The sequence below is a fragment of the Gopherus flavomarginatus genome, chromosome 4 (genome assembly GCF_025201925.1).
Source record: "Gopherus flavomarginatus isolate rGopFla2 chromosome 4, rGopFla2.mat.asm, whole genome shotgun sequence".
Classification (NCBI taxonomy): domain Eukaryota; kingdom Metazoa; phylum Chordata; order Testudines; family Testudinidae; genus Gopherus; species Gopherus flavomarginatus.
In genome coordinates, this window is record NC_066620.1 from 154,974,118 (window position 1) to 154,986,409 (window position 12,292).

At 39.1% G+C, this 12,292-nt stretch overlaps 1 protein-coding gene across 2 annotated transcripts in view; it reads left to right on the plus strand.

Annotated features, from left to right (window-relative positions):
* ELOVL4 (ELOVL fatty acid elongase 4) overlaps positions 1 to 12,292 on the plus strand; it is a 299,610-nt gene that overhangs the window by 59,477 nt on the left and 227,841 nt on the right. The window contains exons 5-6 of one of the 2 annotated variants that reach the window (XR_007773974.1): positions 2,181 to 2,308; positions 4,355 to 8,295. Coding sequence is in view for 1 of the 2 variants with exons in the window: in XM_050950174.1 (XP_050806131.1) it covers positions 2,181 to 2,308; positions 4,355 to 4,630 (404 nt within the window). In the remaining variant the exon portion in view is untranslated. Of the gene's footprint in view, positions 1 to 2,180; positions 2,309 to 4,354; positions 9,318 to 12,292 lie in introns of those variants that run through there. The other variant, XM_050950174.1, reaches the window with a different exon arrangement.

Below are 12,292 nucleotides of genomic sequence, written 5' to 3' on the forward strand. Positions count from 1 at the left end.
AACAGAATCAGACCCAGAACTGATCCCTGCAGGACCCCACTCGTTATGCCCTTCCAGCATGATTGTGAACCACTGACAACTACTCTCTGGGAACAGGTTTCCAACTAGTTTTGCCACCACGTTATAGTAGCTCCATCTAGGTTGTATTTGTTTATGAAAACGTCATGTGAGACAGTATCAAAAGCCTTACTAAAGTCAAGATATACCACATCTACTGCTCCCTCCCCCATCTACAAGGCTTGTTACTCTGTCAAAGAAAGCTATCAGGTTGGTTTGACACGACTTGTTCTTGACAAATCCATGCTGACTGTTATTTATCACCTTATTATCATCTACATTTTTGCAAATTGATTGCTTAATTATTTGCTCTGTTATCTTTTTGGGTACAGAAGTTAAGTTGACTGGTCTGTAATTCCCCAGGTTGTCTTTATTTCCCTTTTTATAGGTGGGGACTATATTTGCCCCTTTCCAGTATTCTGGAATCTCTCCAGTCTTCCATGACTTTTCAAAGATAATTGCTAATGGCTCAGATGTCTCCTCAGTCAGCTCCTTGAGTATTCTAGGATAAATTTTATCAGGTCCTGGTGATTTGAAGACATCTAACTTGTCTAAGTAATGTTTGACTTGCTCTCTCCCTATTTTAGACTCTGATCCTACCTCATTTTCACTGGCATTCATTATGTTAGACGTCCAATTGCCACCAGCCTTCTTGGTGAAAACCGAAACAAAGAAATTATTAAGCACTCTGCCATTTCCACATTTTCTGTTGTCGTCTTTCCTCCTTCATTGAGTAACGGACCTACTCTGTTCTTGGTCTTCCTCTTGCTTCTAATATATTTGTAGAATGTTTTTTCTTTTTTTTTTCTTTTATGTCCCTAGCTAGTTTGATCTCGTTTTGTGCTTTAGCTTTTCAAATTTTGTCCCTACATACTTGTTATTTGTTTATATTCATTCTTTGTAATGTGACCGAGTTTCCACTTTTTGTAAGACTCTTTTTTGAGTTTTAGATCTTCTGGTTAAGCCAGGGTGGTCTCTTGCCATACTTCTGATCTTTCCTATGCAGTAGGATAGTTTGCTCTTGTGCCCTTAATAGTGTTTCTTTGAAAAACTGCCAACTGTCTTCAATTGTTTTTCCCCTTAGATTTGCTTCCCATGGGATTTTACCTATCAACTCCCTGAGTTTGCTAAAGTCTGCCTTCTTGAAATCCATTGTCTTTTATTGTGCTGTTCTCCCTTCTACCATTCCTTAGAATCATGAACTCTACCATTTCATGATCACTTTCACCCAAGTTGCCTTCTACTTTCAAATTTTTAACCAGTTTGTCCCTATTTGTCAAAATCAAATTGAGAATAGCCTCTCCTGCTGTTGCATCCTATCAAACAGTGCTTTCTACTGAAAAGTTTTCAGGCCAAGATTTTCAAGAGTGAGTGCCTAAAGTTTGACATTCAAGTTCATATTTTAAGGGCTTGTCTACACATGTTCCTAATGAACTCCATATTTGCGGTGCTACTTCTGGTTAGGTTAACCCACAAGAACAAAGCACTCTTATTCTGAAATAAGAGTATCCACACATGGAGTTAATTGGGAACAACGCCATCGATACTCAAGTGTAAGTGGTTCTGGTTTTTCAGGAGACTGTAATTCATTGATGTTAATGGATGTTGCTCGGTGCTCAGTTGTTTTGAAAATGATTCTATGTATTTGGGTGCCTAATTTTAGGCATCCATAGATGGCAATATTAGCCTAAATGTAAAGAATTATTAAATGTTAAGGGCAATCCTGAAATATCAGTGCTATTATTTTAACATTCTTTTATTTTTTAACAATAGATTGTTAAAAGTGGTGTATTGCATGTTGCAAACACCCATATAACTTTGCTCATGTGAGTAGTCCCATTGAAGTCAATGGGACTACTCACATGACCAAATTACTTAATTTTGATACATGTTTATAGGCTCAAGCCTACATAGTCAAACCTGTCTAACGGACAAAAGATGTGAATTTCATCTTAAGTTCCGTTTTTATGCATATTACTATTTAGTGCTGACAATACATAGAAGATTGTAAGTACAAAATGTGCCAATTTTATTTTTCTGTGTAATACAAAAAAAATAAAGATAACTTTTTGGTTTTCATGTTTAAAAATAACACTATATGGATATTTTTTATATCTGGACAGCTTTTTTTGGAGCCCAAATGAATTCTTTTATTCATGTTGTTATGTACATGTACTACGGATTAGCTGCCTGTGGCCCTAAATTGCAGAAATATCTGTGGTGGAAACGATACTTGACCATATTACAATTGGTAAGTAAAATCTCTCTCTAAATTTGCTCTGTCTGTCTGTGTGTGTCTCTCTCTCTCTGTGTCAAATGAAACATGTACCAGCCAAGCATGAGGCTGGATGGCTGTCATTTATTCACAGATCAAGTCAGAAGCTGATGTATTTTTAGAAGTGCAATGGACTTTTGAAATAATTACACATAAAATTGCTCTTTGATTATTCTTTAAAACAGTCAAAGTATGCAATTAGCCAATAATAGTAATTAAACTGTTGTTTTGCTTTTGCAAAATAATCAAATCTGTATTACTTTGATTATAGCAGCATGACAGAAATAATGAACACCTGATTACCAGAAGGCAGTTATACTGTGAAACTATTCTGTGCCCTTAACGTAATCATTTATTTCAAAGGAAAAGACAATCACTGTAAAGTTTGATATTTAATCTTATTATTTACACAGCAGCACCTGCTAGTGCAGACTGTAGTTAAGGGTCTGATGATGTTTCCATTAGTTCTTTTTACATTTTTAAATTTTAATGTTAGTGAAACAGCATTGGAGATTGAAGCATGTATTTCAAACCTCAGAGCAGGTGCAACACACAGAGTGATGATCATTTCCTAATGGTGCCCTACTGAGCTGTTTCAGCTCTGAACTACCAGGGATCTCCTCTAAGGGGAGAAAGCCTCCAGGTCTATTCATTTCCTGGGTTCTCAGACTGTCAACAAGAGTGTCCTTTGGTTCCAGCTGTGAATTATAGGTTTTGTGTTGAACAAAAATCCATAATGTGCTAGAATGAGTCCACTTACTCTTTCCACATGAACTACCAAACAGCAGCCAAGAGGTATTTACTTGCAGTCACTGTTGGACTGTGGCATATAATGGGGTAAGCGATAAGCAGTCACTCCCATTTTTATTTTTTAATGTCACAGATCAAAGATTTTTCTTAAATAATTTCTTCTTTGCCCAAGCTTTGTCTTTTCCATTGTACGTGATGATAGCATGTATTGTATTAAATTATGATCTACATGCTGTTTTATATAATAAATATTTAAAAATATATAGACCGAAGGTTGTATATTGTATGCTACTTTTTACAGTAAGTACCTGTGCACCAATCCATGTCCATATTTTTTTTAATCATGGGGCCTCAGAACAGAAAAGTAATTCTGTATTCCTTATCAGCTTCAAAATGTAAGCTTAAGTTAACTGGCAGATGTAAAATTTTAAAGGCTTTTTCCTGTTGATTTTATAGGACTTATCTATGCGCAAACTTGCACCAAAATAAGTGAATCAGTTTTAATACACACCTTTTGTTAATTCAGTGCAAGTCTATGTGTGGACACTCTTAATTCAGTCAGAATAGGATATTTGTGTTCTGAAAGACGTGTCCACAAGCAGACTTGCACTGAATTAACAGACAATGTAAATTAAGACTCATTTAATTAGTTATTTTGGAGTGAGGTTTAGAGTAGCCCTTAGCCAGGCCTTTACAATAGTTGTCTCTGTCGGGTAAATAAAAATAGTGGTCGGAGCTGAGCGAAAGGAAGAGCTTTTTAAAATAATTGTGTTAAATTTAAGAAGAATTATTTGTAAGCATTGAAGGCTTGACCTTCCTCAGCAGTAGAAGGAGAGAATAGTGGGGAGTGGAGCCATCTTTGGCAACAGGGTTTGGAGGATATCAGAAGTTGAGGTGCCCATGTTTATATCAGCATATGCATACATTGTTTTGTGACCAGAGTACTGGTTCCTAGAGTATGGAGACTTGTATAGCTGCTGTGCAGCTTCCATGATCTCTGACAGATACTGTAAAAGAACAGCTGTCTAATCTCTGGGAACTTCCCTATAAGACTTAAAATGCTGTGAATGTAAATATTTTACTACTGTTTGTATTTGTTAGTGTAGAGAAATATTGCAATTATAGATTACTTATGTAAACCAGGAATTGTGTTTCACAACAGACAGTTTTTTCTTTATAATTAATACGTTATTGTACTTTCAATAAAAGTTGATATAGTCAAACCGAACATGGCATCAAATGGTTTATTATGCAATATTTTCTTTTTTTCAGATTCAGTTCTATGTGACTCTTGGCCACACAGCCATGTCTATTTATATCGACTGTCCCTTCCCTAAATGGATGCACTGGGGTTTAATGATCTATGCTGTCACCTTTATTTTCTTGTTTGGTAACTTCTACTATCGGACATATAAAATGCCCAAGGAACCCATTAAGAATGGCAAAATAGTGAATGGTGCTGTTGCGAACGGTGTAAGCAAACTAGAAAACAATCTAGTGGTGGAAAATGGAACAAAGCAGAAAAAGGGAAAAGCAAAAGGAGAGTAACGTATCCAAGCCTTAACCATTGCTGGCAGTGGGAAACCTCCAGTTTGGTTTAAAAAGAAAAAGATTAAAAAAAGAAAAGTATTGTACCAATTAACCCTTAGGTTACTGAAGAGCTAGAACACAGATATTTTCATTATTTATGAAGATTGTTTTAACAAAAATATTTCAAGTTAAATTTCTGTTATAATTATGTAATTATCAAGCATTTGATGATCTCTGTGTAAACTTTTAGACCGCGGGTGCTGATGAATGTAAGAAAGAATTGCAGTAAATAACATGTTTTAGCAGTCCAAAGGTTAATATTACCAGTGATCCAGTGGTTTGTTGAAGCCCACATTTCTATGTGGAAAAAGGCAGCTTTTGAATATTTCTGTTTCTGCCAGAAATTTATTAAATTCCAAATTATGATGCTGTTTGCTTTTATCTGAAAAACAAGCTTTCATTATTAATTAGAGAGATCTCAAGACAGTTATGTTCACAGTTATGAACAGAGTCTGTTGACCTATCAGACGCTCTTTGTTTTGATTTAGTGTCTGCTACAATTTTTCTTCTATTGTGGAAATATACCTACCTCTTAATCTGCTGAAAAGAACATTTAACATTAAATAACTTTAATTTCTGAAATATGGAGTCTTCTAATATAAATGTCAGTTAATGCTAATTGGAGAAAGAAATTGCTTTCCTGAAAAAATACATTTTCACCTGTTTTGTAGAATTATCATCTGTCTCTTTCAGTGCAAGCTTGGAATGGTATTCTGAATGTGGTTAAATGGAGAGAAAACTTTAAAAAAATATATTTATATGAAACAAAGTACATCTCATAGCCTAAGATAATCCATCCGATGTAAGGTTATTCTGCCTTGTCCCCCACCTTCATTAAACCCATGGTGCTAACTCTTATAACACTCAAAATGATTGTATGGTGTTATGGTGAGGGGGAACATACTGTAGAACTTAATCCTTCTTTTGCAAATGCTACGTGCATTCGATGCCAGTCGTGTTTAAATAGAAAACAGGCACACTTCATCAGGAGAGAGAATATGCTGTTAAAGTATGTCTTTACAGTAAATACATTGTGAGTATGTTCTGGAAATATCTGCCCATACATTGGTCTTTGATTGTAGACTACACATCTGGTATTGTTTGCAGGCCACCGCCTAATGCAAATGATAGAAGTAGATTGGCTGGCATTCCTCCAGTATTGCTGGCTATTGTCAGTCTACGTTCCGGGGTTGCTCTGCCTATCATTCCTTAGTCAAAACAGTTATAAGAAGACAGTCTTTTTATATAGCACTTCACTAAGATTAATCTTTCCTTGTGTGAGGAAAGCATGGCAGTATTTCTTATTCCTTTTCTGTTTACATGGATGCTGAGGCAAGGAGAATTGTCACTTGTTCCAGCTCACAATGAATATGATGTAGAACTGGGACTAGAACGTAGGTCTCTTAACTCCTAGTTCTCTGTTTATACTCCTGCTAGTTCCCAGATACATTTCTGACATTCGTGGTTAAAAACAGGTGTATCACTAGTCAGCTCTCTTACACTGGGGAAATGGTACAGTTTTTCAAGTAAAGAATGTATAAAAAGTTCTATCTGTAGAAGTTAAAATATCCAACACAATTTAAAATTTTCAACTGTTATCCATCCACCATATAATAAAGAATAGGCAAACAAAACCAACACCTTTTCTGTTACTATGTTTCTGTCCTTCCCCATTTTACCAAAAACTCTCTCTGTATCCAAATACCAAGATAGAAATGCAAGGAAGAGAACTTGAGGACATAGCCTGTAGTACTGGAAATGGGTTAAATTGGAAGTCAGTTCTTCAGTAGTAAGCCCTCTTCCTGCCCCCAAGCAGAATACATGACAGGGTGTTGGATGGCTAGAGCATAGAAGCTTTATTGCACTGGAACTGCATTAATTATCCTATTAGCTTAGTCTTGATGCTTTCCAAAAAAACTCTGGATTTGTACAAATGTATATTTCTGTGTAACAATAGTCATAAAGCATGTGGGAGGGGAAAAGGGTTGAAGTCTTTCTCAAACAAATCTGCATGTATTCTCCCTACTTCTAGTAAATTAGCATTTGGCTTGGATGTTTTTATTTCCTTTCTTTTTAAGCCAAATTAAATGAAGTGATGCAACATGTAACATCTTCTGGCTCCTAAAGAGCCTCTTGAGAAATGTTCTGGTACTGCCACATCTTTGAAATAAAAATTTCATCTTGCATGTTGACCAGTATTTGGGAGCCAAATTCCCACTTACTGTATGCATCAAAAATGCACTTAAGGATGAAAACAGCTGAAGCCTATGGCAGGAAGTTAGGCAAATCTTGCATTGGAATTTTGGGTCTAGGACATTGGAATTCTGGGTCAGCTGGTGCTTGTAAAAGGGGAGCTTGCTAGAGGTAAAACTACATTCTGAGTGAATCTAGGTGCAGGCACAGCTCTCATGTCACTTGGGCTCACAGGCAAAGCCAGTTATAGAGATCTTTCCTGGCACACTGCTATATATAGAGTTTACCAACACTGTCACTGAGGTAGCATTGAGCTCGCAGCATCCATCCTCTGCTACAGGGTTTTCCTTGATCCAGTTCTTGTCTATTGATGTCCGTATGATTCAGTCCTGCTTTAAGCCTGAGTACGATGTCTCTTATTGGTGAAGTGTTCTGAAGTGGAATACTTGTACTTTCTTTCTATTCCTTCCTGTGTCTGAGAAGCCAGAGCTGCAGAACACAGCCAAAGTTGACAGCTTGCAGTTCATCCTCTTTCCTCAGGTTTGAGGCAGTAATGCACATGTATGCACTGCTAAAAACTCACTGTCTTGCCCATTCTGTGCCTTGCCTGATTGTCCATGGCACCTCAGAATTTGGCTCCAGATGTAGACAAAGTAGAGTGCATGTGAAAATACGTGTACATATACACAAAATTAAAACTACAGTGCTGAAAATGTGTATAGTGAATTTTTTTTTTTTGCTGTGCACTTTTTATATAATCATGACTCTATTTAACCATTTGGCACCTAGGACTTTTCCATTGAAAGGGATGTCTTTCCTAAGAAATTTTGAAACCTTTGGACCAATCAGCTGTCACACCATTTGTACTTGATCCCACACATATCTTCTCAACCCAATTTCCCATAGTGAAACTTCATCTCTAGATAACTTAATATTTTTTAAAGCAAACTAGGATTTATATATGTTCTTAACAGGTACTCCCAATTTGAGAAGTAACTGATGAATTTTAAATAGGACTTTTGGATGCTTCTAGGGATTAACCACCAAAATCAAGCTACTTTCATTGATTATAGCTCTGATGCCAGGCATTTAAAACATGAATGGCATTTGTTGGTCATTTTAGGCATAGGCTGCTGGGAACCTCACAATGCCACTTGTTCAAATGTAAAACAGCAGATCGAGGGATGTGCTCTTTCTCCTCTATTTGACATTCGTGAGGCCTCATCTGGAGTACTGTGTCCAGGTTTGGGCCCCACACTACAAGAAGGATGTGGAAAAATTGGAAAAAATCCAGCGAAGGGCAACAAAGATTATTAGGGTTCCAGAGCACATGACTTATGAGGAGAGGCTGAGGGAACTGGGCTTATTTAGTCTGCAGAAGAGAAGAATGAGGGGGGATTTGATAGCTGCTTTCAACTACCTGAAAGGGGGTTCCAAAGATGATGGATCTAGACTGTTCTCAGTGGTACCAGATGACAGAACAAGAAGTAATGATCTCAAGTTGCAGTGGGGGAGGTTTAAGTTGGATATTAAGAAAAACTTTTTCACTAGAAGGGTGATGAAGCACTGAAATGGGATACCTAGGGAGGTGGTGGAATCTCCTTCCTTAGAGGTTTTTAAGGTCAGGCTTGACAAAGCCCTGGCTGGGATGATTTAGTTGGGAATTGGTCCTGCTTTGAGCAGGGAGTTGGACTAGATGACCTCCTGAGGTCCCTTCCAACCCTGATATTCTATGAAAATAAATACTGATGTCTCAAATGCACAGTAATTGGGGATCATTGTCATCCATACCTACAGACATCACATGTCATGCATGCTCTGATAGCTGACCAATGACTCCATTCAATGGTAGAGAGCACTTTAAGAAAACTACACAGTTAATGGGATAAGGGAAAAGTCTCTTCCTCAAAATATGCTTCTAGTACATCTGGCAGCCATGTGCTCAAAGCTGGGAATGGATACGGGTTTACAGGCCCCTATTCTGTAAAGATTTATGAACATGCTTAGCTTTATGCACCTTTACCAACTGCAGTGGGATTGCTCATGGTGTGTAAAGTTAAACCAGGCATTGCTTTGGTGCAATATTGAGGCCATAACTTGTAAATTAAAGCTTGTAATTTGGCATGTTGCAGTTTGGATGGAAGGGAGATTTATTACTGAGTGTCTTTGATCAGTTGCAAGCACAAGCAATGAAAGTCTAGAAGGGATGAAAAGTAGCAAGTCATCTCTGCTTCTAGTCACCCAGCAATGGTGCCAGAATTAATTGGACAAATTTTCTGCTAGTATAAGCTCTTGAAATTCCACTAAAGTCAGTGGAGTTGTGCCCATTTACATCAGCAGAGAATTTGGTCCAATTACTTCTATTTCCAAAGAATGAAAAAATGCTTGCTTTCTGTGTGTTTATTTGCCAATAATGCATGTAAATAGAGATAATAAGTGGTTAGGGAGGCTTCTTGTGCATAGGATGCTTTGCTTTTGTAAACATTAAAATAAAATTTATTTTTCATTCTGTTCAGGAGTTCACTGGTTATGATTTTCACATAGATTAGGTTTTTTTCCTCTCAGTGTCCCACTGGCTTTGTGAAACTTGTCAACTCTAATTGCATCATTTGTTCTAATGTAACTTGTCACACAGCACAGTACTTCACAAGGAACATTTTTCAGGCACATTCTTCCACTTTATGATTTGGGGGATTTTCTAAACTAAGCTTGGGGCTGAGCAGATTAGTCTGGAGGCTTTGGAGTCCTAGTCAGGGAACTGAAAACGTAGTGAAGAATTTGGCTTCAACTTAGATTCTGTGCACTCCATAGATGTCTTAGAGGCTGTACAAGTGCCATATGTGGTCCTGAATGTCAGCTTAGGCCAGCAGAAGCTCGTACTGTCTGCTAGGCAGGGTTAGCATTTGATGCTTTTCCAGCTTGTTGTAACAGCAATAATATTGTGCCTTAGTTACATGGGCAGAAGAGAGTGAGTAATTCAAATAAGTAAAGGAAGCCAGTGAAATGACTGAGTATAATGATCATGTTGATGGAAGCCCTCTGAATCCAGCCTCTCTTCTCCTATTGTACGCTGGAGAAAGTGTTGAGTAGAGAAACCTTGCACCATCTGAGGGCCGTAGACACTCCTTTCTTTGCAGTATTAATACTAAGAAAAGAGAAATTAAAAAGTAAAGCTAAGTGATTTAGTAATTGCATCATAATGCTTTGTAATTATACAGCACCTTTCATCTGAAACTCTCAAAGTGCTTTACAGACATTGGGCCTGGTTCCCCATGGCCTTGTCCTTTGCATAGTCATTTACACCTTTACAATCCCATCATTGGTAGGAATGGAAAACTGTGACTTACTAGCGCTTTATACCTACTTTGCTCCCTCATTGCTCAGGTGCAAATGACTACCCACAAGATACAAAGCATTGGTAAAGCAGGCTTAATAGAGGTATGTCTACACTGCATCCGGGAGCGAGCAACCCAGCTTAGGTCCATAGACTTGTGTTAGCACAGACTTGTGCTAGTGCTCACAGTGCACTAAAAATAGGTGGACAGATGTTGCTTTGACATAGCGGCTCAGGCTGGCACATGTGCTCTCAAGCAACCTCTGTCTATCTATTTTTAGTGCACTATTGTGAGCCCCATCAGCACAAGTTTGTGGACCCAGGCCAGGAGGCTTGCTTCCAAATGCAATGTAGGCATACCTCAAGGGTATGTCTGTGTTGCTTAGTAAACCTGGGCTTAAACTGAGGTTTAAGACCAATCCTCTCACCAGCCACACAGTCTTCTGACTCATGCCAGAAACCTCTCATGGCTCAGGTTTGAGGATTACCTAGGATTATGGGTCCAAACCCATTCAGTTTGCAGTGTGGAGGTAGCTGAAGCTTAGGTCACCAGGCTCCTGTCCATAGTCTGCCAATGCTATCCCCCAAACCCTTAGGCCTGTGTATCCCAGTCCTTCCATCCCCAATTTCTCACTTGATTCCCAGGAACCAGAAGCACCTGCCTGATTCCAATGCAGCTGCTCAGCATTTAACCCTTCACTGCAACCCAGAATACTTAACTGGAAACACACTTACCCCTCTGGTATTTCAGCTGTGGCCTGCACTAACAAGAAGTCCTACATCAAACACACTGCTAGTTGGTCAGAGGAACACAGCCAAATTCTGGTGAAAATGTGGTGTGAAGAGAGAGGAGCTTCAACTTCTGCAAAAGCACCAGAAACAACCATGTATACAAAAGTATCTAGGCAAGGCTGGCAGCATTGGGGATCCGCTGAACTGCCTATCAATGCCGGGAGTGAGTAAAGCAGCTGAAGACCGAGTACTGTGAAGCCAAAGATGACAACTGCACCTGAGGAAACTCCCTGTCTACTTGCCTCTTCTGTGAGGAGGTTGGTGGTTGGAACTGCAGCAAGCACAGAGCCAGCAGTGTTGCATGACAATCTGCTGAGGAGCGGTAACACACTTATAACCCCTCAGTCTCAGGCAGATCAAAGGAGAGCCTGCAGCCGTAGGATCCAGCAGCTGAAGTAACCCTGGACATGCTTGTCAAGGGTCAGGCTATGCTGCCAGAGCATCTACAGCACATCCTGGGTGCTCTGGCAGCATATTCAGAAGACCTGTTTGCAGATGGCCTGGGGGAAAGCAGCCTGCAGCTGAAGCAGCAGCAAGAAGAAGTTGCACTGAAGCCGGAGCCTGGTATGTATTGGCTGCCATATATTTTGTTATAAATAATAATAGTGGGAGGGATTTCTGGATTATGTGAAATTGAAATATGAGTACAAGCTCTGGGTTGGAGTGTGCTTCCATTGAGGGCAGAAGCCACACCATTTCCCTAGCGACCCTGGCCTCCTCCCACATGGGAGGTACCACATGGGATTCAAAATGGATACTGGGAAATGGAGGGGGGGTTTAAACAGCATGAAATTTTACTAGTTGCACACTTATTGTTAGAAACATGGGTTTGAGTTATTAGACTTATGCATCTTACTTTCCCTTTCCTGCAAGTACAACACAGCTTCGAATTTGGCCATGCTGGACCATCCTCCTAGCATAGCTGAAGTGTCCCAGACTGCCTGTATTGCCAGCCCTCATGGCATCAGAGTAAGTATCTAGTATTATGGGTATGAATAGTATTTAGTCCACAGCGCCTGTATTATGAGTCCTCATGGCAGTTGAGAATATATTTAGTCCGAGGCTGCTAGTTGAGTCTGTACAAGTAATTCAGGGTACTTTTAAGAAGGTGTCCCCATCCAAAATCAGCATCTTATTTTGCCACTAATTTCCCCCCATTTCTGGGCGGTCATGCATGCAAACTTCTCATAGAATGCAAACTCCAGATGGTTACATTCTGGGCTAGGGAATACTTTTAGGGCTGCCTCTGTAGTTTATGAGCCCTATTCATTCGTAGATCGGTTACCTGATGCCAAAACATC